Here is a 23,896-nt window from a genome sequence, read left to right as displayed (position 1 = left end):
GTATTTCAGTATGAGTAGGAAAAAAGCACTGGTTATAAGAAAGAAAGAGTGTGTGTAAAATCTGGTGGTTTAAGGCAATCAGAATCAGTAAATGGGGCCCAGATAAGAGTCAAGTAAACTCAAATATTTCTGTAACACTTACGAGGCTTGATTTTTACTGATCTTACAGCTGAAGAATCATTACAAGACTTTCCCCCTATGCTGTTGCTACCTTAGAGACTTCTTCTGACTGTAGCAAATACAATGGTATTCTATGTCTGTTTTTGGTATGAAAGACAAAGCTGTCCATAGATGCTACTCTTATCTTTAAAATGTCACTTGACATAGCAATGGCAAAGTCCATCAGCAGGCACAAAACTGGGCCTCAAAGCTTGGGGAATTGTCTAAGGACAGGTGAAAATCTTGAGTCTTCACACCGTTTAAAAGCACTTCCTCTCCTTCTCTCCCCATTCAAATGCTTTGTACACTGCACAGCAAATGTGTGCAGACTCCCTTGACACATCTCACTATTCTTAGAGAAATAATTCAGGGGTTTGAATCAAGTAGGAATCACCAGGTTTGAAACGCTGCTTTAGGGATAAAGTATCTGGAGGCAGTGGCTGTAGTTGGACAACATGATAAACACTGTGGGGTGCAAGAGATACAGGGTTTCCTAGACTCATTCCCATCATAATCAACCAACTAAGGTTTCTCATGATGAGAACAAGTCTAGGCAGGCCTGGACTCTTGCACTCTCCCTTCTCCTTCCCTGGAACAGCCATAAGCAGAAGTAGAGTCTATATTATTATTATTATTATTATTATTATTAAACTACAGACTAGGATTAGGCAAGAACCCTAAAATGTGGTTAAACTTAGCCATGGTCTGTTCTTACAAATGGTTTCATAATCCATGGATGGAAGCTGGCTCGTTTCAAACAAACCATTCATCAAAGCATCAATAATAAAAAAGTCATGATTAAGAGTTACAATAACCCTTGTGTTTTGGTGTGTGTTGATCTCATTTTAGTTTACTGCTGCTTTTAAAAATGTTTTTAATCACTTATTTTAACAATTTTATTGATGATGATTCTTGTAAACTGATTCAAGGTTTTGTTAGGATCAAGTGGTATTTAAATTCTCCTCTGTTCTTCCACCATGGCCATGAGGAAGAGATTGGAAGCTTCTCCCAGGTTAATTGATTTAGCATGCCAGCTGAGCTGAGATCTAATATGTGGTAAATCTTACTATGATTTGTTGAACAAGCCAGCTGAATCACTTACAGTTAGAAGTTGGCTTGTTTCAATAAGCCATCATTACGATTAACCATAGTTTGTGCAAATTTGGATGTTGCAATCAGTTGCTATTAATCTAAAATAGAAATGAAAGCTTCAAAGCTCCTCCTTATATCTGAGCCAGAAGACTAGATGGAGCACAGAGGGCCCATATTTTGCTTAGGCTCATTCCTAACACGATAAAGTCATGATTTATCATGACTTCCATATGCAGGCAATGCACATTAGTGTGAAACTCTGCTGGGCAATTTGGTTCCTCTTTCTGCTGACTCATTAGGATGATACAATAGAGAAAGATGGTGCTAAATCAGAAGGCCATTTGTTGAATCCTGTCATTTGCACTTATTGTAGTGGGGGTGTAGCTGGATGTCACTGGGGCTGATAGGAATCCAACAACATCTGATGGCCAACAGGTTGCTCAGCCCTGTTCTAGATTCCTGTAGCAGCCTTCACAGGAACATCAAACCCATGTCACCTTGAAAAATCCAAACTAGCTTAGTTAACTTAGCCATTTCTTCATTGAATAACTCCTAAATAAATTTGCAGCTATAGCAGGCTAAATGGACAGGCCTCCAGTGTCAAAACCTGTTTGTGATTAAGTACCACATTGTATAGCAAGTAACAATACAGGAACCATAACACTGGACTGAAAACCTATTCTTCCTATCACACCTATTTTTTCCCCATTCCCCAAAGGCCTGACATTTCTTGTGATGCTCATAAATCAGTTTGTCAAAAAAAATTTTTTCCTTTGCCCTTTATATGAAAATAGAGACTTTGGGTAAAAAGGCAGAGAAGCTGTATTCTATGTGCAAATGTTGACTGAAAACTCAGCGGTTGGTGGGGTGGGAGAAACCACTGAGACAAGTTCTCCAATATTGTTTAACCATAAATGCTGTGCTTGAGAGAATATGGCGTTCTCCTCTCTGGTAATCCAGAACCACAAAAAGCATAAACAGAACATGAATTAAAATGAATGTTTCCTGATTTGAAATTTAGAAATGATTGGTAAATAGCTTTCAGAGCCATGCACAAATTTAATCATATGGTACTAAGAAGATGCTTTAATTTCACTCAATTTCATCAGATCAGATTGCACAAAAATATCCTATTCATGAAGTTAACCCCAGTCACATCCAGCTTAATCTCCTTAAAATATGTCAAGGAAAATCCATATGATTGAATTAAATGAACAGTATTCAGAAACCAAGAATCTGATTTCACATTCGTTAGAGTTGTTTGCTTTAGTAGGTAAAGTCTGGGTGCAATGAAGAAAGGGAAGATCTAAAATGATCACTCTTTGAAGGAAAACTATCAAATCCCATAGTCCCCCTGACAAAGTTTTATCAAATCTGGTTTCCTAAAATTGTCCTTTAAAAGAACAAACCATTCTCCTTAGTCTCAGTTTGAGATATTCCCGTTATTCAAGAATAGCTCCATAAAAAATAATAAATGAAATAAGAAGGAAGGTCACGGCAATGTTGTGAAATTGGAGTGTGGCGATCACACAGGGTCCCCGGACGTTTAACGGTCTATTGATCCCTGTGCCACCACTGTGTTCACTTCCCCGCTGCCACCAACGAGTTACTCTCTGGTAAAACACTGAGTCCAGTCAGTTGTTAAAAGTAAACAACAACAAAAAGTTTATTTTACAAACATTAACAAGTTTATGGTTTCTCAGATAATATTCCTGTCAGTATCTTAACTTTAGTTTCTTTACCGGCTTATACTTTCCTAATACCTTCTGACTGATTATCTCAACTGTTTGACTGATTCCTCTTAACAAATTATCTCACTCTCTCACGCCAGACTAGCCCAACCCACAGACTTATCTTCTCTGTCTCATCTAAATCTGAGACTGTCTTCTCAACCACTCTAACTCTCTCTCCTAAAACTTATACACAGTTAACTCTGCTCCCTGGGTTCCCATTGGTTAGTCATTTTATAATTAGTTAACCCTTTCCCTATGAACCCAGTATGACGTCACACACATAGGAGGGCAAACGCCACATGGAGTTCACATTTCTTTGAGTCTTTCAGGTAACCCCAAATCCTGTCTCAACATATAATGTCAAAGCAAGCTTGGAACCCCTCCTCCTCCTTCCTCCATCATGAGTGCCATTTCTTCCAGTTCATCAGAAACCACATAGTTTGTCATTGCATCTAAACCAGCAAACCATGGTTGTGCTATTCTTCCAAATCAAAGCACATTCAGCAAAGTGCATTGACTAAATCATATAATGTATATGTAGGGATTGCAGACCCTCCCACTTTTTCCTGGGGATGGAAAATAGAAAATCTTTTTAAATCCAGGCCTTCTGTCTCTTCCATCCAACTCTCCTGCAGAGTGGAGAGCCTCAGTACAGAGAGGCTGAATAGGGATAATATTTCTAGCTTGACTTTTGTTTCTGCATGTATGTGGTGGGCGGGGGGAAGAGTTTTTCATATCACACTGAAGCTCTGAACAGCAGGCTGTTTCAGATCCAAAAAGCCATAAAACAACAACTCTAAAACACTCTCAAGCTGGCTTTGCAGCCATTCCATGCTGAATAGCGCAGCCAGGTGTAGAAACCATATATGCAACCTTTGTACTATGTTCTCTACAGAAGGCAGTTGACCTTTTACGCTAAGTGGGAAATCATTTGTGAAATCCCAATTACTTGGTTCTAAGCTATTTCAGCAGGTGAATGCCACGTGTTAACCCTGCTTTAGAAAGGGAGCACATTACGTGTATAGGGAGAAATTGCTGTCCTTTTTTGTACAAGAATCTTATTCCCCAAAGTAGAAAATTACAAAAGCAACTGGTGCAACACAGGTAAAATGAAAGATGCAACTTACTTTATCATAGCAGATCTTCAAAATGTTTGCTTTTTAAAACTGCTGTAAAGTTTTGGGGGATTTTGTTCAAGCATAAAGGACAATGGGCAATTGACCTTCCCAGAATCATATCAGAGAGCTCTGCATTGTGTGTGTGTGTGTGTGTGTGTGTGTGTGTGTGCGCGCGCGCGCTACCATCTGGATGCAAAGTTGCCAATATTGTAGGGAGAATTCAGGTGTCTTGCAGGATTTTTGTTAGGATGCAAAACCAGGTTGGCCTTGAGCAAGTCTCATTTCAGCTATCCTCAGTTGTTGAAATGGGAAAACAAGATCCCCAAAGCTTATCCTTTAGTCTCCTTTGGTTTGGTATGGAAACAACTACTCCTTCTAAACCGTTCCTGCAGTACTTTGGTGAGACAGCCCCAGCAGGGATTTAAAATTACAAAACATGCATCAAAGCAAAGTGTGGAAATACAGGCTGTTAGACCTTTAAACTCTCCCCTTATATGCTATTTCCAAAGTCCCCCCCCTTCCCTTAACTTTTAGTAAGTTGAAAAATGTTTTATTTACAAATTATTCAAAGAGTAGATTCATGTGCTTTTCTATACAGCAGCGAGAAAAGACAGGCAGCATAACTTGGGTACCAAAATAGTAAGATGTTTCTAAATTATTTGCACAGAAACACAAAGATGGCTTGCTTAAGCCATGCGGTCTAAGCTTGGAGCATCCAGCCTAGATCTCTTTATTGGTAGGGCTCAAATGGCAGGACAGCTTACTCTATGGCCTTAACCCCTTTGTGCATTAATTAGAGTTAAGCATGTTGGTTATATGAGACTGATTTATTCCACATAAAGAGCCCTCTGCTTGTTTCCTGGCCTGTGTAGAATTGAATCAATAGGTGAAGCCAATGCTGTGGCCTTTCACCTCTTGACTGGTTCCAAGGATGGCTTCTATTAGAAATGAGTTGCCAACTAGGGATTCAGATGTATTGTAAAGAAGAATGCACACTGTGTATCTGAGAATATGTATCCTTCCACACAAGTGCACAGGCTGAAGTCGGTGTAGAAAATGTCATTCCATGCTGCATCAAAATCTTATCTGCTCCTTTCAGATGTATTGCCAGTAGGTTATCGAGTTGGCATTTTCGCCTAAGGACAAAAGCAGGCTCTAAGCACCTAAGGAGGAGGATCAGCTTTCTGAAGAAATAAAATAGGGTATTTAGCAAAAGCCAACATATGGATCTAAGTTCATAAGTATAATAAAACAGTCATTTGGATCAAGGACTGTTTCTAAAATGTATAATTAAGCGAAAAGAGTATAATATGATTAACTCCTGTGTATCATTAATAATAAAAAAATGAAACCTACTATAATGAAAGACATCAAAGATTATAATCCTACATGATAGTGTTTGAAGTCAGAACCAAATAGATGTGGCATTAAGCACATCATTAGAAAAAGATAGGAAGTTTTTTTAAAAAGTTTTTTTTTTAAGCATACATCCCACCTCCAGGAACATTTTCAATACATTTTATCCCCACTCAAATATAGTAGTAGCTTTATCAGGATGACTTTTGTTAAGGTTACATGTGGAGAAGTAAGGTTTAAATGTCTCATCTCTTTGCATATGGTGGTCCTGATGAAATCCATATACCCTGCTCTTGCTTTCTAAATAAGTAAGTAAATCCTGATATGGTTTATAATAATGCTTTGAATGTCACATTTATTTTGGTCCTCAGTGGTTAAGTTTGTACTTCAGCTGTAAATCATTTGCTCCACTAGATTAATAAGCTGCCTAGATGTTGCTTGAATAAAGAGAAAAGGTAGGGGACTTAATGAAATCCAAAAGCCCTGTAATGGGACTCCTTTCAATTTTAGCCCAATGGTATCCCCTATTAGTCTTATGAAAGCAAGTTTAAAGGTTTGTTGTCACAACAGATAAGGGAACCAAACACTTCCTTCTTCCCCTCCTCCTGTAATTCAAGCTCTCCAAATACTTGGTTTTCTGGTACAGTGCTCTGTGTGTGTCTTATCAAAGCTCTGCCTGAGCTCTACTGAATCATCAGTGGTTATAAAGTATTTATATCTGAGGTTTAATGGTTTAGAAACATCATTTCACGATTTAGTGTATTTTATATTGTTGTTTTATTTGGCCATTCATTATAAACTGCCCCGGGGTCCTAAGGACTGGAAAACAGTTTAAAAATGAAGGTTTCTGTAGAAATAATAGGCATGCTTCACTTGTTAAAAACAATGGAAAACATGTGCGAGTCAAGAGACCAGATTTCATGGTTAGTGCTTCATAGTATTCATGACTTTGGACCTATGTCTCAAAGCAATACCCCAGCGTATAGTGTGGGTGACAACAACATATGAGCAATCTTGCTGATGCTAAGTAAGTCTGAGTCTGGTCAGTGCCTGGGTAGTTGATGACATGGGAACCACATGTATGATATCAGAGGTGCCAAGTTGCGTGCAAGATTGAGAGGGCCTGTTGTGCATGTGACATCTTCAGGAGGAGGCTGAGTGCGGAATCCAACACAGCTTCAACCGCCAGCGGGTTCTCTCTCATGCTCAGGAGGAGCCGGCCACTGAAGACACACTATTCTCTGCTCTATCCTTGGCCTCCTCTGACACTTTAACACTGAGGGGGTCTGGCCCCCTGCCAACAAATATGGAGGGGGCAAAGACAGCTCAGCCCCAAAGAGTTGGCACTCCTATATGGCATATAAATGTAGGAAAATAAAAAGGTATAAATCTTATTCAGCCTAATGCCATAGTCATGAAACAAATAGTTCCCACCCACCCTTCCATTCCTATCCAGTAAGAAAGCTTAATTCTGATCAATGTATTATATGTGGTTCTGTTATGGTTGTTCTTTTTCTCCCTTTGTTTGCTCATAGCTTTACGTAATGCATCTCACTTGTCAATATTTTGAACAGCTGTAGCCATAATTTGTGAATGTGGCGCATAGCAATTGTCCGACATATGAGGAAACTCGTGACTGCCTTTTGAAAACCTGCATTGCACTTATGTAACGCAAAACCTGTCATCACTGTTTGTGTTTCAGGCACAATATTGGTAGACAATATGTTGATCAAAGGTACAGCAAGAGGACCTGATCCCACCATTGAACTGACATTAAAGGACAACGTAGACTACTGGGTTATCTTAGATCCTATCAACCAGAGGCTTTATCTAAACAGTACTGGACGAATTCTCGACCGAGATGTAAGTCGGTGTCTCTTCTTCCCCCTCACTCCAGCTTCTGTTTTGTATTAAAAACTGCTGATTTCAGTGGAAAAATAAGCATTTTCACAACTAATAAAGGTGGGAAATGTGAAATGTTTGTTTACTCAGTGTAAGTCTCATTCAGCCCAGCTCCATATGCTTCAGATTGCAGCCTAAGGATGTTTGTTAGTATATTTTATAGTTTTTGGATGTTCTATCCAAAATAGTGGCAGGGTTTTTTTAAAGGACATTTTGTATCTGTATGTTGATCTATATTCATACTGATGCAAGGCTGTGTGTATTTTTTTGTTCAAGCATACAAACGAGAGCAGTTTGAATAACAACCCTTGGCCCTCCATGTTGCTGAACCACAGCTCCTGTCACCCCTGTTGATTGACTATGCTGGTAGGGGCTGATGGGAGTTGGAGTCCACAAACATCTGGAGAGCCACAGGCAGGCCATCCCTGATCTAAAGGCTGCACCAGGTAAACCAGAAGTGATGGGATTTCAAACAATAAATATGATATATGATTAACACTCTATAATCCAGACCTACTGTGAGCCCCAAACTCAGCACAACTCATTAGACATATATTGAAGACCACAAGGAGTTTGATATGCCTCCTAGTCTTGCTCTCTACTGCAGACATAGAAAAGGGAACAGTCTATTACTTGACAAACTGGGTGGTAGCTATGCTTGGCTTGCCCAAAATAAAATAAAATGATCTTGGTAGAATCAGCACAGGCAGTCAAACCCAATTTGTTTGCATGATGTATAACCCATGATGTGCAATGTTTGCTGCTTGTTTCTGGGAGGTTTCTGCGGAAATCTTTAATGCAATACCTTTTGCTATTTGAACATAGGATTACATTAAAACTTGTTCCACTTCAGTAATAACCTGGAAAAGACCCAGTTTCTTCCTTACAAATAGAACCAGTGTTAACTGCAGTAGATATTTGTCTTGGTGTTCTAGGAATGGGTTTACAGGATAGAGATAGATAGATAGATAGATATGGATAATGTGTTCATATCAGCTTACCTATATGCACATCGATGCAGCCTAGAAATAAATAAAACTAGGCACTTATCCACAGCAGTGCTCTACGTCTTCAATAAATTTATCTTATTTTGTGGGTATGTGTGTTTTAAGGTTCCTTTAGCAGTTAAGGGATAAAAAAGAATCTGCTGGCAGTTCAGCCTAGTCGATTTCAACACTCTACCATCTTGTTAGGGGAAATGGCTATAAATTAGAAGCTGGAGTGGGCATGCATTTTTCCCTACCAGCAGGCTGTCCTGCCCTCACCAATTATGATGTAAAATGAAGCCTCACACGTTTTCATACTTCCTCCCTCTCCCCATCCATGCGATTCACAAAAGAGACAATCTTCCTGAATTATATAATGCTATTGTGAGATGAATATTTGTGAACTCCTTGTTTCTTTAGGCAAAAGAACTTATTTAGATTCAGAATGTATCTTTTTTAGTCTACTGTGTGCTAGTAAGTGGGCAGATATATTCAGTTGATTTAGCCAGCTGACAACGTAGTCCATACAATTTGCTTTTCTGCAGAAGCAGCTATGATTTGAATGTGCACACCGTAGGCGGAGTGCCTACTGAGTAAGCCAAGAGGTTTTCTTCCCTCTGGCCAAGCCTGCAGCCTCTTTCTGCTGCCAATCACTTTCTTCATTTCTTTACACTTTCTTCAGATTTTGGGGCTCCAGGGCATACACCATATTCTTGGGTGCATCTGATCTGGTGAAGCCCTGAAGCAACTAAGTTTTGAAGTTAACAGCCAACACCTGGTCCTTTCTTTTATTAACTTACTTTCAAAAGGTGGTTTTTAAAAGACAGGTTTATAAGGATTCCAGTGTTCATTTTCAATTCAGGAGCGAATTTGTGCATTTTTGTTTGATTTCAACAGATTGAGCTCCTTATTCAGAGAGAGAGAGCGCAAACATCTTCACTGTGTTTAAAGAAGCATTTGGGCAGGATTAAATGAAGTGGAATTAAGTGATCATACAAGAAGGAAATCTTCAGTCAATATGTAATGTTTTGCTTTAAAGAGTGTAATATAATAGGACGGGCCCTCTTACAAATTTGGTAACTGGTTAAATAATAGGAAGGTGAAAACAGGTGTAAATTGGTGGTTTTCACAAAACAGGAAAATAAGAAGTGGGGTCCCCCAATGATGCTATTGGGACCTGCACTATTTAATTTTCATAAAAGTTCTGGAGTCAAGGAAGAGCAGTAAGAGAGCCAATTTATGGATTACACCAAATTGTTTTGGGTGGTGCCCAAGCTGCAAAGGAGTTCTGAAAGGAGTGTCAGATTGGGATAATGGGCAAAAGTGGCTAATGAGATTCTGTATAAGCAATGACAGTGATCCACCAGCCCCTAAATGCCAACTTCACTTCTCCACTTGTGGAATCTGAATTGACTGTGACTAAAGCTTTAGGAATGCCTAGCTCACATGTTTTACAATGATGTGTTCAATGGGGAGTGGAACTGTTCTCTTTACCCCACCACTGACGTCTCATCAGCTTTCTTCAACAACTGTGGGTTGCATGAAGCTGCTTGTAAAGGAATTGCAGTGCATGGGACCCTGGCCCCATTGAAGAGTTCTGTGTGACCAGGTGTCCTGATCGCATGAGACAGGTGTAATGCATGAGACATGTGAGCAAGGGTTCCTTCACAGACGCTTACTTGCGACATGTGTTTCCTTAAGGAAGCTGGTGTGTTGTTGGGGCAGGGCTCAAAAGACTAAAAACAGGCGCAGAGGAAGCTGCCTTGTACTTATTTGAACCATTGGTCCATCTAACTCACTATAATCTACACCAGGGTTTTCCAAACTTGGGTCTCCAGCTGCTTTTGGACTACCATTCCCATCATTCCTGACCATGGGTCCTGCTAGCTTAGGGATGATGGGAGTTGTAGTACAAAATAGCTGGAGGCCAAAGTTTGGGAAACCCTGATCTACACCATGGTAAGCCAATGTGATGCCCTCAAGTTGTTATGGAACTGTAACTCTCAGGACCCCCAGCCATTGTGGCCAGTAGGTAAAGTCCAATAACACATGGACAACCCCAGGTTCTCTTTCCCCAACTTAGGCTTCAGTTCTGATACCAGTTACTTGGAGTTGAGTCCCACTGAACTCAATAGGACTTAACTTCTGAGTAGATTTGATTAGGGTTGCACTTCTATTTTATATGAAACAGAAATCTCCACATATCCAGGTGCTTTGTAGAAGTAACTATACATTTATTTTTCTCCCTTCTTTACAGCCACCAATGTCCATTCAGTCTATTGTGGTTCAAGTCCAGTGCATTAACCGAAAAGTAGGAACTGTCATCTATCACGAAGTTCGGATTGTAGTGAGGGACAGAAATGATAACTCTCCCCAGTTTCAACAGCAGCAGTACTATGTAGCAGTCAATGAGGTCAGTTTTAGTATTGGTATTGTTACCAATTTTTTTTCTAACTACTCATGTACTTTTTGATATTGTCTCATCGATGCTAGCTACAGTACTAAAGCACTTAATGTTAATTTGCTTTTGGGTTTTCCAGTTGATTTTGACCCTTTTGTGTGTTTATATTAAGAACTTGCCTTGAACTGAATCACTTGAGAGAAAATCATACAGGGTGGTATTACAAACAACGGCTGGGTGCATATGAGTAAGCAAAGGAGACACAAACTATTTTAGCATACTGCCATAAGACGTTCACACACACATTCCGAACATTCTTTCATAACAGAAATGGTATAATACTATGAAAAGGAATGACTAAGCACAACCTTAATTTTCGGTTTTAAAGAGTTATCTCTTGACAATATTCCTCACCCCTGGTGTTCTTTATTCCTCACTTCAATGGCAATTTTAGCACAATGATCTACTTTCTGGCAATTCCAATATTTGCATTTTCCATTCATTTAGTTTTATTCTGTATCAACCAGTTCCAAGTTAGGAACTTATTGCTGGATTAGTTTGCGGACAAAAAACAAAGGCAGACAATGATCTTTGGGTCTAATTTTAGTCATAGCCTTTTAAGTTAATAAGCTTTTATTGACTTAAAATTAGCTTTTGGCTCTGTATGTTTCCCAATTGTCTTTGGAGTAAACTAGAGCAGTACCATCCTGATAGAAAACCATTGGTTTTGATCTGTGTCCTGTATGCTGAACTTGTAATAATTATGGTCATCTTTCTGTGGAGATTGTGACTTCTCATACAGTTAGGCAAGGATGTGTCCTTGCCTTCATTATTTTGAATTTGTAACTGGTAAATTTCTCCTCATTTTTGGAAATAATATCTTCTCATCCTCCTAAGATATCTATTGCATGCAGATGATGCAGTTTTAATTTTGAAGACATAGTTGGGTAATAAATGTTTCCTTTTGGGGTTTAATTATTTTTTAATTGAAATTCTTAACCATTAACCATCCAAAATCCAGAATTATAATATTTTCTAATAATATATTTCTTTGGGTCCTGCATAGTCATATGTCCAATCAAGTTGGTTTACAGAAATACCTTGAGCATTTGGTGTCTTGAATCTGCCAACTTGAGAACTCAGAGAAAAACTGAAGGGGCCAAGGTGAAGCAGAATGTGAATACATTTACTCAATTTTTCTCAACAAAGGGTGGAAAATTTGTTGCACCCTTGTGGACTCTACTTCATTGGAGGTTTTTAAGCAGAGATTGGATGGCCACCTGTCGTGGATGCTTTAGTTGAGATATTTCCCATTTTATTTTTGCCACTTGAAAACAACAAATCCAACTGTGACCCATCAAAATAAGCATTTCCAGATACTTAACCTGTTCAGGCTCTTGAACTGTTGAATGTGTGTACACTGGGCTTATGGGTAAAGTTCATTCTGTTTAAAAGACTTTGGGACCAATCTAATAAAGGCTCCAAAGAGCAATGCCCCACCCTGCTCCAATTTATACCACCCCATAGGTAGAATCAAGCTGGAATTCAAAGGGACTTTGTCTTGGATCTCAATCAGCTTGCAATAAATCCAACTCTAAAATTATTTTCTATCACTAGCTAGAATTGGAACCCACCAGTCCAAAATAATTTTATATAGATGTCAGGTGACATGAAATCCTCACCTGATGCTTTCTTGCTGCTCTTCTCCAGATCTTCCTAGTATACCATTTAGCCATGTCAGATAGGTCAACAATGATGGCAATTCTCGAAAATATGATCCAGTACAACAGAATAGTTCAATACTTTAGACCAATTTTATGCCAAATGTATTGATGTCCTCCTTTAATAAGTTTCCAAAAATGAGCTGAATCTTCCCCTCCAGCTGCTTTATTAATTTCCTCCTGCACCTGTCTGATATATATCACTCCCTTTCTATATAGATTTATTTTCATTCCTACGTTGCTGAGCCCAAATCCAAAACAATTCAGAACATTTTTTAGCACTGCTTGATTTTAAGAACTGTTATTTCAAAGCATTTAATGTTCATTATTCTGTACATAGGTTTATTGCCTTTTAAGTGGCACAAATTATTGTAAACACCATTATTGTTGTTCCAAATTTCTTCTTAATGTAAGAGTTTATTGGCTCTTTTTGCGTCTTGAAGCTTTATAATTATTTGCTATTGTTTTGAGTTGAAATATTTTTGAGCTGTTTAGAGCACTGGGGTGGGTAGGTTTAAAATTCAAACAACTGCACAAACATTTCCCCCTATAATTGATTTTGTTAAGTGCATATAAGTTCGATATAATTATAGAATACATTTGTTGTGGTTTATTTACAGCAATTGTAATCCACAGTCCTCAGACTTTTGCATTTAGAAATGCTTTAAATTAATATCAGGCATGATCAGTTCTCAGCTTTGTGTGTGTGTGTGTGTGTGTGTGTGTGTGTGTATTTTGCCCTGGTGACTTTCTTTAGTGTGAGAAAGGTTGCACCCACAGGAAGAATGTGCATGCTTTAATTTTTATTTTTTATAAAGGACCACCTTATACTGGGCTGTGTGGGTATGGACTGAGTGGAAGCATCCGTCCCTCTACTCAATTCTGCCAGCTTAGCTAACCTCTTGCAGGCTGCCACCAATGGAGTGAAACAAGACAGAGCTTCACCTCCATCAACACAGAGCTTCCCTTTTCACCCCCTAATGGCAGACAGAAGGCCCTTCAGTGGTATCCCCCATTGCAGAGCCCAGTGGAAATTCCCCCAAACAGGGTGTTCTGCAGACAGAGTGGGGCTGAGCTGACCCAGGATCTGCTAGATCACAAGCTGCTTGCAGAGCCGGCACTAACAGCTGGATTTTTGCACTGTTAAGTGATGCGATAGAACCCAGTTCTTTCACATAAGACAATGCTCATGCCTTTGTATTCCTCCTTCAATTGGCCAAATGGTGATTGGCTTCCTCTGTTGACTTCTCCTCTGCAGGCATCTGTGGCTTGTGGCTGGTTCAGTATAAATCTTTCATAAGTTCTGTTACTTGATCAGGCGCGGCTATTAAGAGTGTCTTTGAGTTGCTGTTGAAAAGTCACACGAAATGGCAAGCAGCCTTGTGATAAATCAGTAGCATAATTAATTGTGTGGTTTAATTAGCTGAAATTAAGGATTGTAAAAACTAGCTTATGGTCTGCAGCAGTAAAAACTTTCAAACTGTCTCCTTCTGCTTGCTTGCTTGCTTGCTTGCACACCCACCCATCCCTCTTTTGGTATAGCTGTCTGTTGAAAGAAAAGATCTCTCAATAACATGCTCCATAGATCTGAGGAACACTTTATAGCCTTGGAGGAAATTAGGACAAGAAAATAAATTGGTGATTTCAGTAAATGACCCCTTTCCTTGCTTATCAAGGTGCAGTTCTTACAAACTTTGGAGGTTTCAAATGTTACTGAATTTCACAACTAACCCAAATTCTCGGAGGACCCCTGACTTGTACAGGGGTAGCTGCTGAGCTTAGGAATTCAGAGCTCTAGTGTTTGGGATAGGTTTAATTATAAGGCAGAGATGTGAAACTTGTGGTCTTCCATGTGTTGTTGGACTCCATCTTTCACCATTCCTAACCGTTGACCATTACACTAGTTGAATTCAATTTACACAACAATGCTGTCCTGCCACCTCTTCTCCACTGCAGCCCCCTGTACCTTCAGTAAGCCTCTTGTGTGCCCCGGGGACCTGCAGGAAAGGACTGGGACATGGCATGCTGAGAGGCTGCAGTGAGGTGAGGGGAGTGATCAGACGCAGCCAGTTTCTGCAAATCAGAGCTACACTAGCGCAAGCTCTGTCTGCCTCATTTTTACTTATTTCTTCGTCCCTCAGGCTTTCTGTGAGTGCAGAAGGCTACAGTGGGGAGGAAAGAGCCAGACAACCGATTTTGCCTCTAGCCTCACCCACTATTAGCATGTAGCCTCTGGAAGGTTACCCAGAAGAGGATGCAGTCCTTGGGCTGAAGAAAGTTCCCCACTCCTCAGCAATGATGCAATTGGCATAAACAGCCCGACAATATAGCCTTTCTCTGTCTGATCATTGAGATTCCCAAAGAGCAGTGTTGGAGAATATAATTTTAACTAAAAGCCTGTGATAACCACGATACCTGAAATTTAATCAGGCTACATACGTACCGAATATGAGCAAAGGTGTCTCTTCTTTTCTCATACCTCCAACCCATGGTTGCATCTTTATATATTAACTGGCATATTGCCATATGCCTATTATATTACAGTATATGTTGTGTATTTCACATTGTTTTAACCTACACAGATCAATTGTATTTCCAATGTTATTATTAAACTCTTTCCTGTTCCTGTTCTGCTGAATTCCTTCTACTATTGCTTAGAAGATCTATTAGAAGATCTTTATTTAAGACAACGAAACCTTCTGTTTTCCAGACTCTATTTTTTCCTCACATGGTGTGAGATTCCTTACTTCTGCTCCTCTTACAAGAGTTTGAGTATTTGCAAATACTGAAAAAAGGCAAGTGAAGACTAGAATTTTTATTTATTTGCTTTCTTTTTTTAGTATATGAAATTATAACCCCTTGAGAGATGAAGTTTTAAAATTCCATATAGAATATAGAATATTCTTTCCCGTTTGTTTTGCTCTTTGAAATTCTGTGCTATTGCGCAGTGGAGCTGAGAGGGATATTTGCATGTGCTTTAGGATTTGAAGGCACATGAGAGTACCATCATGCTGAAACTAAGTAGCTCTGGCCAGTGCCTGGATAAGTGATAGCCTGGTAGCAACACGTATCCTGCCTTGCGTTCCATGATGGTAGAAAGGTGGGATATAAAAGTATAAAAACCCTAGGGCTACCACATCTGCTCTTCCTGCTCGCCAACCCTGTCATACACCCATCTTCCCCAACACCTGACCAACTGCTCCTCCCTTTACACCTCACTTACTCCCTTGCCTACCCCATCACATCTCAGCTCAACCACTCCCATAATGGCTCACCTCAACCCACTCCCCTCATAGCTCTCTTCAACTCCTTTCAAAGGAGGGGAAGGTGCTTCAGAAAGTTTCTAAAGTGCTTCCTCCCACCTTTAAACCTCACTGCACCTGTATGTAATGGAAGGAGAGATGCTTCACCACTCTCCCCCTCTTTTCAGCTGTTCGTCTGGGATGTGTGCCACCCTGTTGTCATGCTTCAGGTCACGTGGCCTCCTACTGGTAGCCATGTGAACTACAGTAGGATAACAGCCTTACATTTCAATGTACATAGGAAGAAATGCTGGTTTCATTTTGCTGCACTTTCTCTCGCTCTTGTTTTCTAAGCCATATCCATTGTGTTGGTGAATAATCAGTCCCTGTTTGCTTCCCCCATGGTGGGGTACTTCTGAATGGTTGAAACTACAGCAACCTAATACTGTTGTTGCCTGGTAAAAGTTAATAATATTAGAGACTGATAATCTATCTCTACATTTGTCTTATTGTATTGCTTATGACTTTACTCTTTACAATATGGGCATTTCTTGTGAGCTTTATAATTCCATATAAACTTGATAATTTGTGACTGGGTTTTGTTTAGCAACTGCCATACCAGGTAGTGTAAGGAAAATAAATGGTATTGTATGCAGTACCTTTATATTATCATTACAGCCATTCCCAGACATGGTGTCTCTCTCTCTCTCTCTCTCTGTGTGTGTGTGTAATGGAATCAAAATGCATATCACTTACACTAGCAACTGAGATTAAACTAAACTGCAAACTTTCTGGGGACACAGAACAGTCACACCCAGTCTGAATGGGAAAGAGTTGAAGGAAAGCAATGGAAATGATAAATAGTTCAGAAGCATGCCACATGAGGAAAAGTCAAAGGCACTTGGTTTGTTTAGCTAAGAGAAAAGAAGATTAAGGTGAGAGTGGATAGCAATAGCTTACATTGATATGCTTTAAATAGTCCATTGGTTCATTGGTTCTTTTGTAGTTGCAAGAATTTTATTATGATGAGGTAGCTCTGAAGGTCAATGAATCCATTACTAGCCTGTACAGTCATAAATCTTAGTATGCCTCAATGCCAGCCTTAACAGACCATGGTGTGTTTTGGGGTAATAACTACTGGGAGAAATTACTGCAAAATTTACTGATCTTCCATTTTGAGAGAAACCATTTTGTTGATGTAGTATTTAGCTCTTATTCTAAGGGCAAGATTGTTTAAGAATATTCAGATCCAGTTATTCTGTTAGTTACAAGTGTTTAATGTGTTGGGTTTTTTGCCTTGATTTGAGGATAGTAAGAAGATAGTAACTGTCCTTTAGTTGTTGTTTTTTGGATAACATTTCCCCCCCCCTATTTTTGGAAGATAATTCTTAGGTATAGTTTGACCCCTTTGTTGGAAGTAAAGTCCGTAGTAAGATGTGAACGTGGAAATTATAGTTCAAAGTGAGTTTCTTCTACTTCCAGTGTAATTATTCTCCCCACGCCACCTTGGTGTTTAAATCACTAATCTCAGTTGGTATGTACAGCATCAGAAGCATATTGGTGTGTGATAATTACCTGTACATTGTATTTTGCTTTGCTATGAAGGTCCTCAGTAACATATTGTTATTATTAATATTATTATTAATATTATTGCCTTAATAAGGCTTAATAGGCCATGAAAGTAATGAATGCATCTCATGGAAATTAGATTAATTTAATACATAAATTACTGAAGTGGATTTCTAAAGCTTAAGTGTTCCATATGTAGATAAGGTTCTCTTTTACTTACAATGCTTCCACTTTTCCCAGGGATGTAAGAATGTCTTGTTGTTAATTGGCAGCAATAAACTTTTGTAGTTTGTCTTCTAAAAAGAGCCACTTAGACAGTTTGCAGTAGTTTCTCTGGCTGTCCTCCCCCTTTTATTTGGGAACCTTCAGTTGACATAGATGAGCAACAATGTAGATGCTTTTTATTGCAGGCTGTCATATTAAAAAGATGTCATGATAAAAAGATACCTGAATCATAGAATAGAATCATAGAATCACAGAGTTGGAAGAGACCACAAGGGTCATCGAGTCCAACCCCCTGCCAAGCAGGAAACACCATCAGAGCACTATGTAGTAGTGTAGCCTTGATGCATATTTTCAGTCCCTGAAAACTGAAACTTACATACAGATTATTCTTCTTGCAAAGTTATACAAGCAACTTTCCTCTTACGACATCCTGAGATCTGGCAAGTGGATACAATCTGATGCTTGAATGATGAAGAATTGGTGACATGCTAAAGGAATGTTAGACTGTTTTATAGGGATGAAGGACTTCGATGTTCCAGTGAAATAATCAAAATAATATGAGGAAGTGGCTCAAGACATGATGAAATCCAGGATGTATCAGAAGCAGACAGAACAATTTACAATGGAGAAACCACTTCCAGTCAGTGTAGACATTACTTGAGCTAGACCAATGGTCTTATGTAGTCTAAGGCAGCGTTTTCTGTTCCTATGTTCACTATATTAAGGCAAAGATATATTGGTTACAGTGAATATTGCAATCAGTAAGCATAATTAAACCACATCATATTGTTATAAATGAGTACAGTGGTACCTCGGTTTAAGAACAGTCCGGTTTAAGAACAATTCGGTTTACAAACTTCGCAAAACCGGAAATAGTGTCCTGGTTTGAGAACTTTACCTCGGTCTAAGAACAGAATCTGAAGGGTGGAAGTGCACTGGCGGCGGGAGGCCTCATTAGGGAAAGCGTGCCTTGGTTTAAGAACGGTTTTGGTTTAAGAACAGACTTCTGGAATAGATTAAGTTTGTAAACCGAGGTACCACTGTACAATATATAATACAATATTCCCTGTAAGGCAAGTTCTCCACTTCACCACTTGGTTCCTCTGTGGGTTCCAGTAAATTTGGATTACAGCTTTTCCAACAAAAAGTTCCAGGTTCAATCCCAGGAATCTCCAGGCATGTCTGAGAGTGATTCCTGACTAAAACCCTGGAGAAACCCTGGTTGTCAGTCAGTGCAGACAGTACTGAACTAGATAAACAGACTGACTCTGTATAAGACATCACCATGGGTTTCTATTTTAAATGTGTACTTCCAAAATTTTCCAAGGTGTTCTAAATTTAATATATCTCAGATATAATGATGGAAAGTCCCTGAGGTCTCTGAAGTGACAGATATTCTTCATATCTTATTGAGCACAATTAAAACAAATGCACCCAGTATTAAACACTTAGGCATCTGATGCAATGACATGGTGGAAGGTATCTCATTTTACTGTGCCCAGTTGGTTGACGTTCCATTCCCTCTCTTTCTAGATAATAGGAAAGTTTTTATTGTTTTGAATACTGGAATCTGTCCCTCGATGTGTTAATTTGGCTGGCAAGTTTGGTTTGACCTTTTAAAATATTTGACTGAGTTGCAAACCATTCATTCATATTCACATTTCTTATTTTGCTCCCAGTGATGAGTAGAGAGAGGGACTCTAGGTTCTTCACACACACACACACAGAGGTGGAATTTGTTTTGTTATTTTGTTTTTACATAGCCTTGCTTAATATTCTTTACCCTGAGGAAGGGGCAATAGTTCACAAGGTATTTCGCAGTATACTGTCAGAAGGAAATTGGCAGGAAGGCAATTTGGTGTGACAAAGGATGTCATAAGAACATTCCGTATATCTGTAGCAGTATGTCAGTTATGTCATCTCAGAACTGAGTACCTAATCATGGAATTTGTTTATTATAGTGTACAGTAAGGCATGAAATAATTGATGCCACACAGCTACATGTTGCTTTAAAAATATTGAATGTTATACAATAGTCCCAGATGTGAATTACCGGCAGAACTAGTCTAATTTAGCTTCTAGTATATAGTGGATGTTAGAGCCAGCATGGTGTAGTGGTTAAGAGCAGTGGACTCGTAAGCTGGCGAACCTGGTTCGCTTCCCCACTCCTCCACATGCAGCTGCTGGGTGACCTTGGGCTAGTCACACTTCTCTGAAGTCTCTTAGCTTCACTCACCTCACAGAGTGTTTGTTGTGGGGGAGGAAGGGAAAGGAGATTGTTAGCCGCTTTGAGGCTCCTTAAGGGGAGTGAAAAGCTGGATATCAAATCCAAACAACAACAACAACAACAACAACAACAACAACAACAACTTCTTCTTCTTCTTCTTCTTCTTCTTCTTCTTCTTCTTCTTCTTCTTCTTCTCATAACCACCTACAGCTTAATCAGTTTGCTCTTCTATTCCCATGCTGCACCACTGCTCAGAAGTAAATTTTCTTTTCAATGGGACTTTCTTCCACATAGGTGTCCCAAGGATTGCCTCCCAAAGTGCTGAACTGTGTTTTTAAGTTGCTTTAACCATCTCAGCTGTCCTTCATTTTCTCTGCACTGAACTTAAGGGTTCACAATTCTAATGAACTGTGTAGAAGTCTTGATTCTGCATCTGCATACAGACAGTGCACAAGCTTGGGTTCGTTGGTATAATGAGGATTCTACATGCCTTATGTTGTAGTTGGATGTGGTCTCCCAGCCCATGCATTAGTCTTCTGCACACTTGACAGGGAAGACTCGGCTGCAGAAACCTGTTTCTGCAGACAGATTGTATTTGCTAAATCAGGATGGTAGTGTTGGCATTTTTTAAAAAAATCAGCACGTAATGCAGCTTTGAGTATGAATATAATTTATCCCCACCTTGCCACTGAAATAACTCAAGGCAGTAAAAACACATAAATAAAAATAATTAAAGCTCCAGGAAGTTAAGACAAAACACTAAAGAGGCAAAATGGCAGCTAGTTAAAACATCAGAGTAGTATAAAATTACATGAGATTTTTCTTTTTTTAAAGGGCCTGCCTAAACAAAGTTGTCTTAACCAACTAATAACATCTAAAAAATGAAGGTTCCATATGAAGCCTCAGTGGTCAGTGGTGGCCCAAAAAGGCCCTCTAACACTTTGCAGCCACTCTTGCTTCATCCCATTTTGTCACACAGAGAAGGGCCTCTTTGCTGGGTCTTAGGAAGCAGGTATTCCTTAAGATTTCCAGGATTTGGACTGTGCCGGGCTTTATGGGTGGTGATCAGCCCTTTGAATCAGTCTCAGAAATGTTTTACTAAACAAGAGCACCTGTTCTGAAATGTAAGCAATATGCTTTCACCAGCAAATGGGATGGTCCCGTGAGCAACTTTGCTGTCACATTTTAGACCAATGCAAGGTTCTGAAGGTTATTCAAAGGCAGCCCCATATACAGCCTTATGAAGTGAATGTGGCAGGATTTGCCTTTTCCAGCTTCATATATGACATCCAGCTCTCCCAGGTTTCAGAGTGGAACGAACTTGGGAACTCTTGCAAGAAAAGCAGTTGCTCAACTATGCAGTTATGTCCCTTTCCCATTTTCTTGTGGGCAGTCACACCAGCAGCTGCTGGCATGATTTGGGCTGTAGAGCTTCAAGAGATCTCCCTGTTCAAAGTTTTTTATTTGGTTTCACATAAGGGCTATATAATTTCATGTGGGTTTTAGAAAAAGTCTAAGAAAACAGCTTAGCCTAAATGAGACTGCTATAGGGTAATAGGCTTAAGGAATGTAGCCTTGATGCATATTTTCAGTCCCTGAAAACTGTACTACCGAAAATGAGGGGCATAAGGGCTGAACTCTTTAAAAAAGTTGTCTGGCTAATAAATCATTTCTTAGAGAAGGCAGTGCTAGCAATCATACCAGCACACCAGTGTTATACTAGCATTTCAGGAAGACACATTGGTATACCCTTCAACATTTCTCCGTTGAAAATAGGGACACCCCATTCCATAATGAAAATATTACCATTTATAGCCCGTGCATCTTCCTGGGTTGCCTTGGCAGCTTCCAACAAATATAAAAACATAATAAAACATTAAACGTTAAAAAAACCCTTCCCTTTATAGGATTGCCTTCAGACAGCTCGGGAGTTGGATAACTCCATACCCTCCAACATTTCATCTCCAAACCCTCCAACATTTCTCCAATGAAAATAGGGATGTCCTAAGGAGAAGCAAGACATTCTGGAATCAAATCATTAACCAGGACAGCTTCTCTAAATCAGGGATGTCCCTGAAAAATAAGGACACTTGGAGGGTCTGCATTGGTACTAAGGTTTTGTTTTAACTGATATCATTCAGTAATTTTTACTAATTAACAAGGTAACTAGGCTTCAGAAGAGCTGACATATAATATGGAAGATTCCAACAGACAAAATTTTGCTAACCTATAGCTGATGAGCAGTCTCTTCCTTGGATGCCTCTGGTGTAATTTCCCCCTCCCCTCATACTGATGATGTGATTTTCTAACATGCACTTAAAGAGAGTGCTATTGTACAACTTTAGTTTGTCCACCTAGCAATTTTCTTTTTCCCTTGGTGGTAGGTTTGCAGTTAAAGGCCTTCTCTGGTCCCTCAGAATATTATAGATGGGACTGGTAAATTACTTACTACTATCACACCTGACAGTTCCTGAAAGAATATTTAACCTTTCCAGTTCTGTCATCTGATGGCAGTAACTGTATAACTCATTGCTGCCAAGCCTTCTTGTGCATTTGTTCCAGAGAAAGAAGGAGGCGGCTTTTCTCATGTCCTAAAAGGCCATAAGAGGAAATGCCTACTTAATGCACACATAGGATGTGTTTTGTTTGGTTTTGGATATGCAAACTTCCTACCCTTTACTGCAACCTCTAAATTATTATTTGAAGTGTCTTTATCTACAGTTTGGGTCTCAACACTAATCCCTTGGCTGTGTGTTCCACAGGCTAGCTAGATGCACATTATTCATTTAAAGCACATGACTTTGCCCAAAGAATCTCAGGAACTGTGGTTTGTTAAGTATGCTGGGAATTGTAGCTTTGTGAGGGGGCAAATCTGGAATTCTTTGGGGGAAGCAATGTGATTTAAATGTGATTTAAAAGTGCTTTGAATTATTTCATTTCTCAGGGAGTATCACAGGACTCAATGAAGCACACAGATTCACATAATGTAGATGGCAAGAAGGTATATTTTAATTGAGACTTGCCCATGTGAAAAGGAGGTGGGGGTTGAAAGGTATTCATGCTGTACATCTCCTGATTCAGACAATCATACTTCTACAAAGATTGGCTGTGCTTGGTAGCCCGCACTCTTTTTAGTAGCCAGCAGGGCTTTGCTTTCTTGCTTCCTGATCCACAGAAGTCTTTTAAACAAGCATTGCCTGAAACACACTGGACTGCTTTGAGAATAAAATCTATATTTTTTCAGCATCTTGACATACGTTCTCTCTTGTCCTGGGGTTCATTTTGGATGCTTTCCGTTCACTGCATATCCTTTGCTGCTGGTTGCCATGATTAAATTTCTGATTGCACCAACACTCATATTTTTATAACCTTGAGGAGAGGTTTTTTTTTAAAAAAAGATGTTTTAAACATTTTGAATTAAGTAAGGGAAGACTGCTACCTCAAATCAGCATTCTGAAAATGCCACCTGTTATTGAGACATACTGTGATGGCTTACCTTACACCATTCCTCATTGATCAAGCAATGACCTTCATGAATAAATGCACCATTGTTATAGCACTACCACAAACAGAATATTCATTATCACCGGATGTACTGTTAAGTCAAACACTATACTTTTCAATGGAGTGCTTTCATGGCATTTGGTTGAAGGTCAGCATATGCTGGTAACTGAATGACGAAAGATCACAAGCATGGGCATGAACGAGCTTACTAAATGTTTCAAACCACAATTGTAGGAAAGCCGTTTCATTGCATCTGCATCACATTCTTCAACAAAATCACAGTTCTATGAAGAGCTTTTTAAATGATGGGAATAAAAACAATAGACTGTAGGTTCTGTATTGTTGGAGGTGATAGACATAGGTGTGGCATGTGTAAAACTGTATTTTCCAAGAAAAACCAAATACTTTGTTTTGAGTGCTGGAAATCAAACTTGCCCTGAAACTTGAAGTGCATCTTTGAGGGGGGAAATTAGTTGGATGCCCCCATAACTACTGAAACAGGTTCATTCTTTCTTTATTTTTGCAAGCATCACATCTGTGCTCTGCTGATTTTATCTGTCCATTTTCATCTAAGCCATCCTAATTTTGCCATCTGTGCTTCTTTGGGGCTTGAGTGAGGACTTATCTCCTCCAGGGTAGAAAGAGGCTGCTCCTCTTTAAA

General features: G+C 39.4%; 1 protein-coding gene across 24 annotated transcripts in view; it reads left to right on the top strand.

Annotated features, from left to right (window-relative positions):
- Positions 1-23,896, top strand: part of PCDH15 (protocadherin related 15) — a 609,044-nt gene that overhangs the window by 369,144 nt on the left and 216,004 nt on the right. For all 24 annotated transcript variants that reach the window (XM_083441352.1, XM_083441358.1, XM_083441371.1 and 21 more), the window contains 2 exons: positions 7,161-7,321; positions 10,604-10,759. In XM_083441352.1, the coding sequence (XP_083297478.1) occupies positions 7,161-7,321; positions 10,604-10,759 (317 nt within the window). The remainder of the gene's footprint in view (positions 1-7,160; positions 7,322-10,603; positions 10,760-23,896) is intronic.

The sequence above is a fragment of the Podarcis tiliguerta genome, assembly GCF_965153285.1.
Source record: "Podarcis tiliguerta genome assembly, chromosome: 5".
Lineage (NCBI taxonomy): Eukaryota > Metazoa > Chordata > Lepidosauria > Squamata > Lacertidae > Podarcis > Podarcis tiliguerta.
Note: the sequence above shows the minus strand (reverse complement) of the source record. Positions and strands in the feature narration are given on the sequence as shown.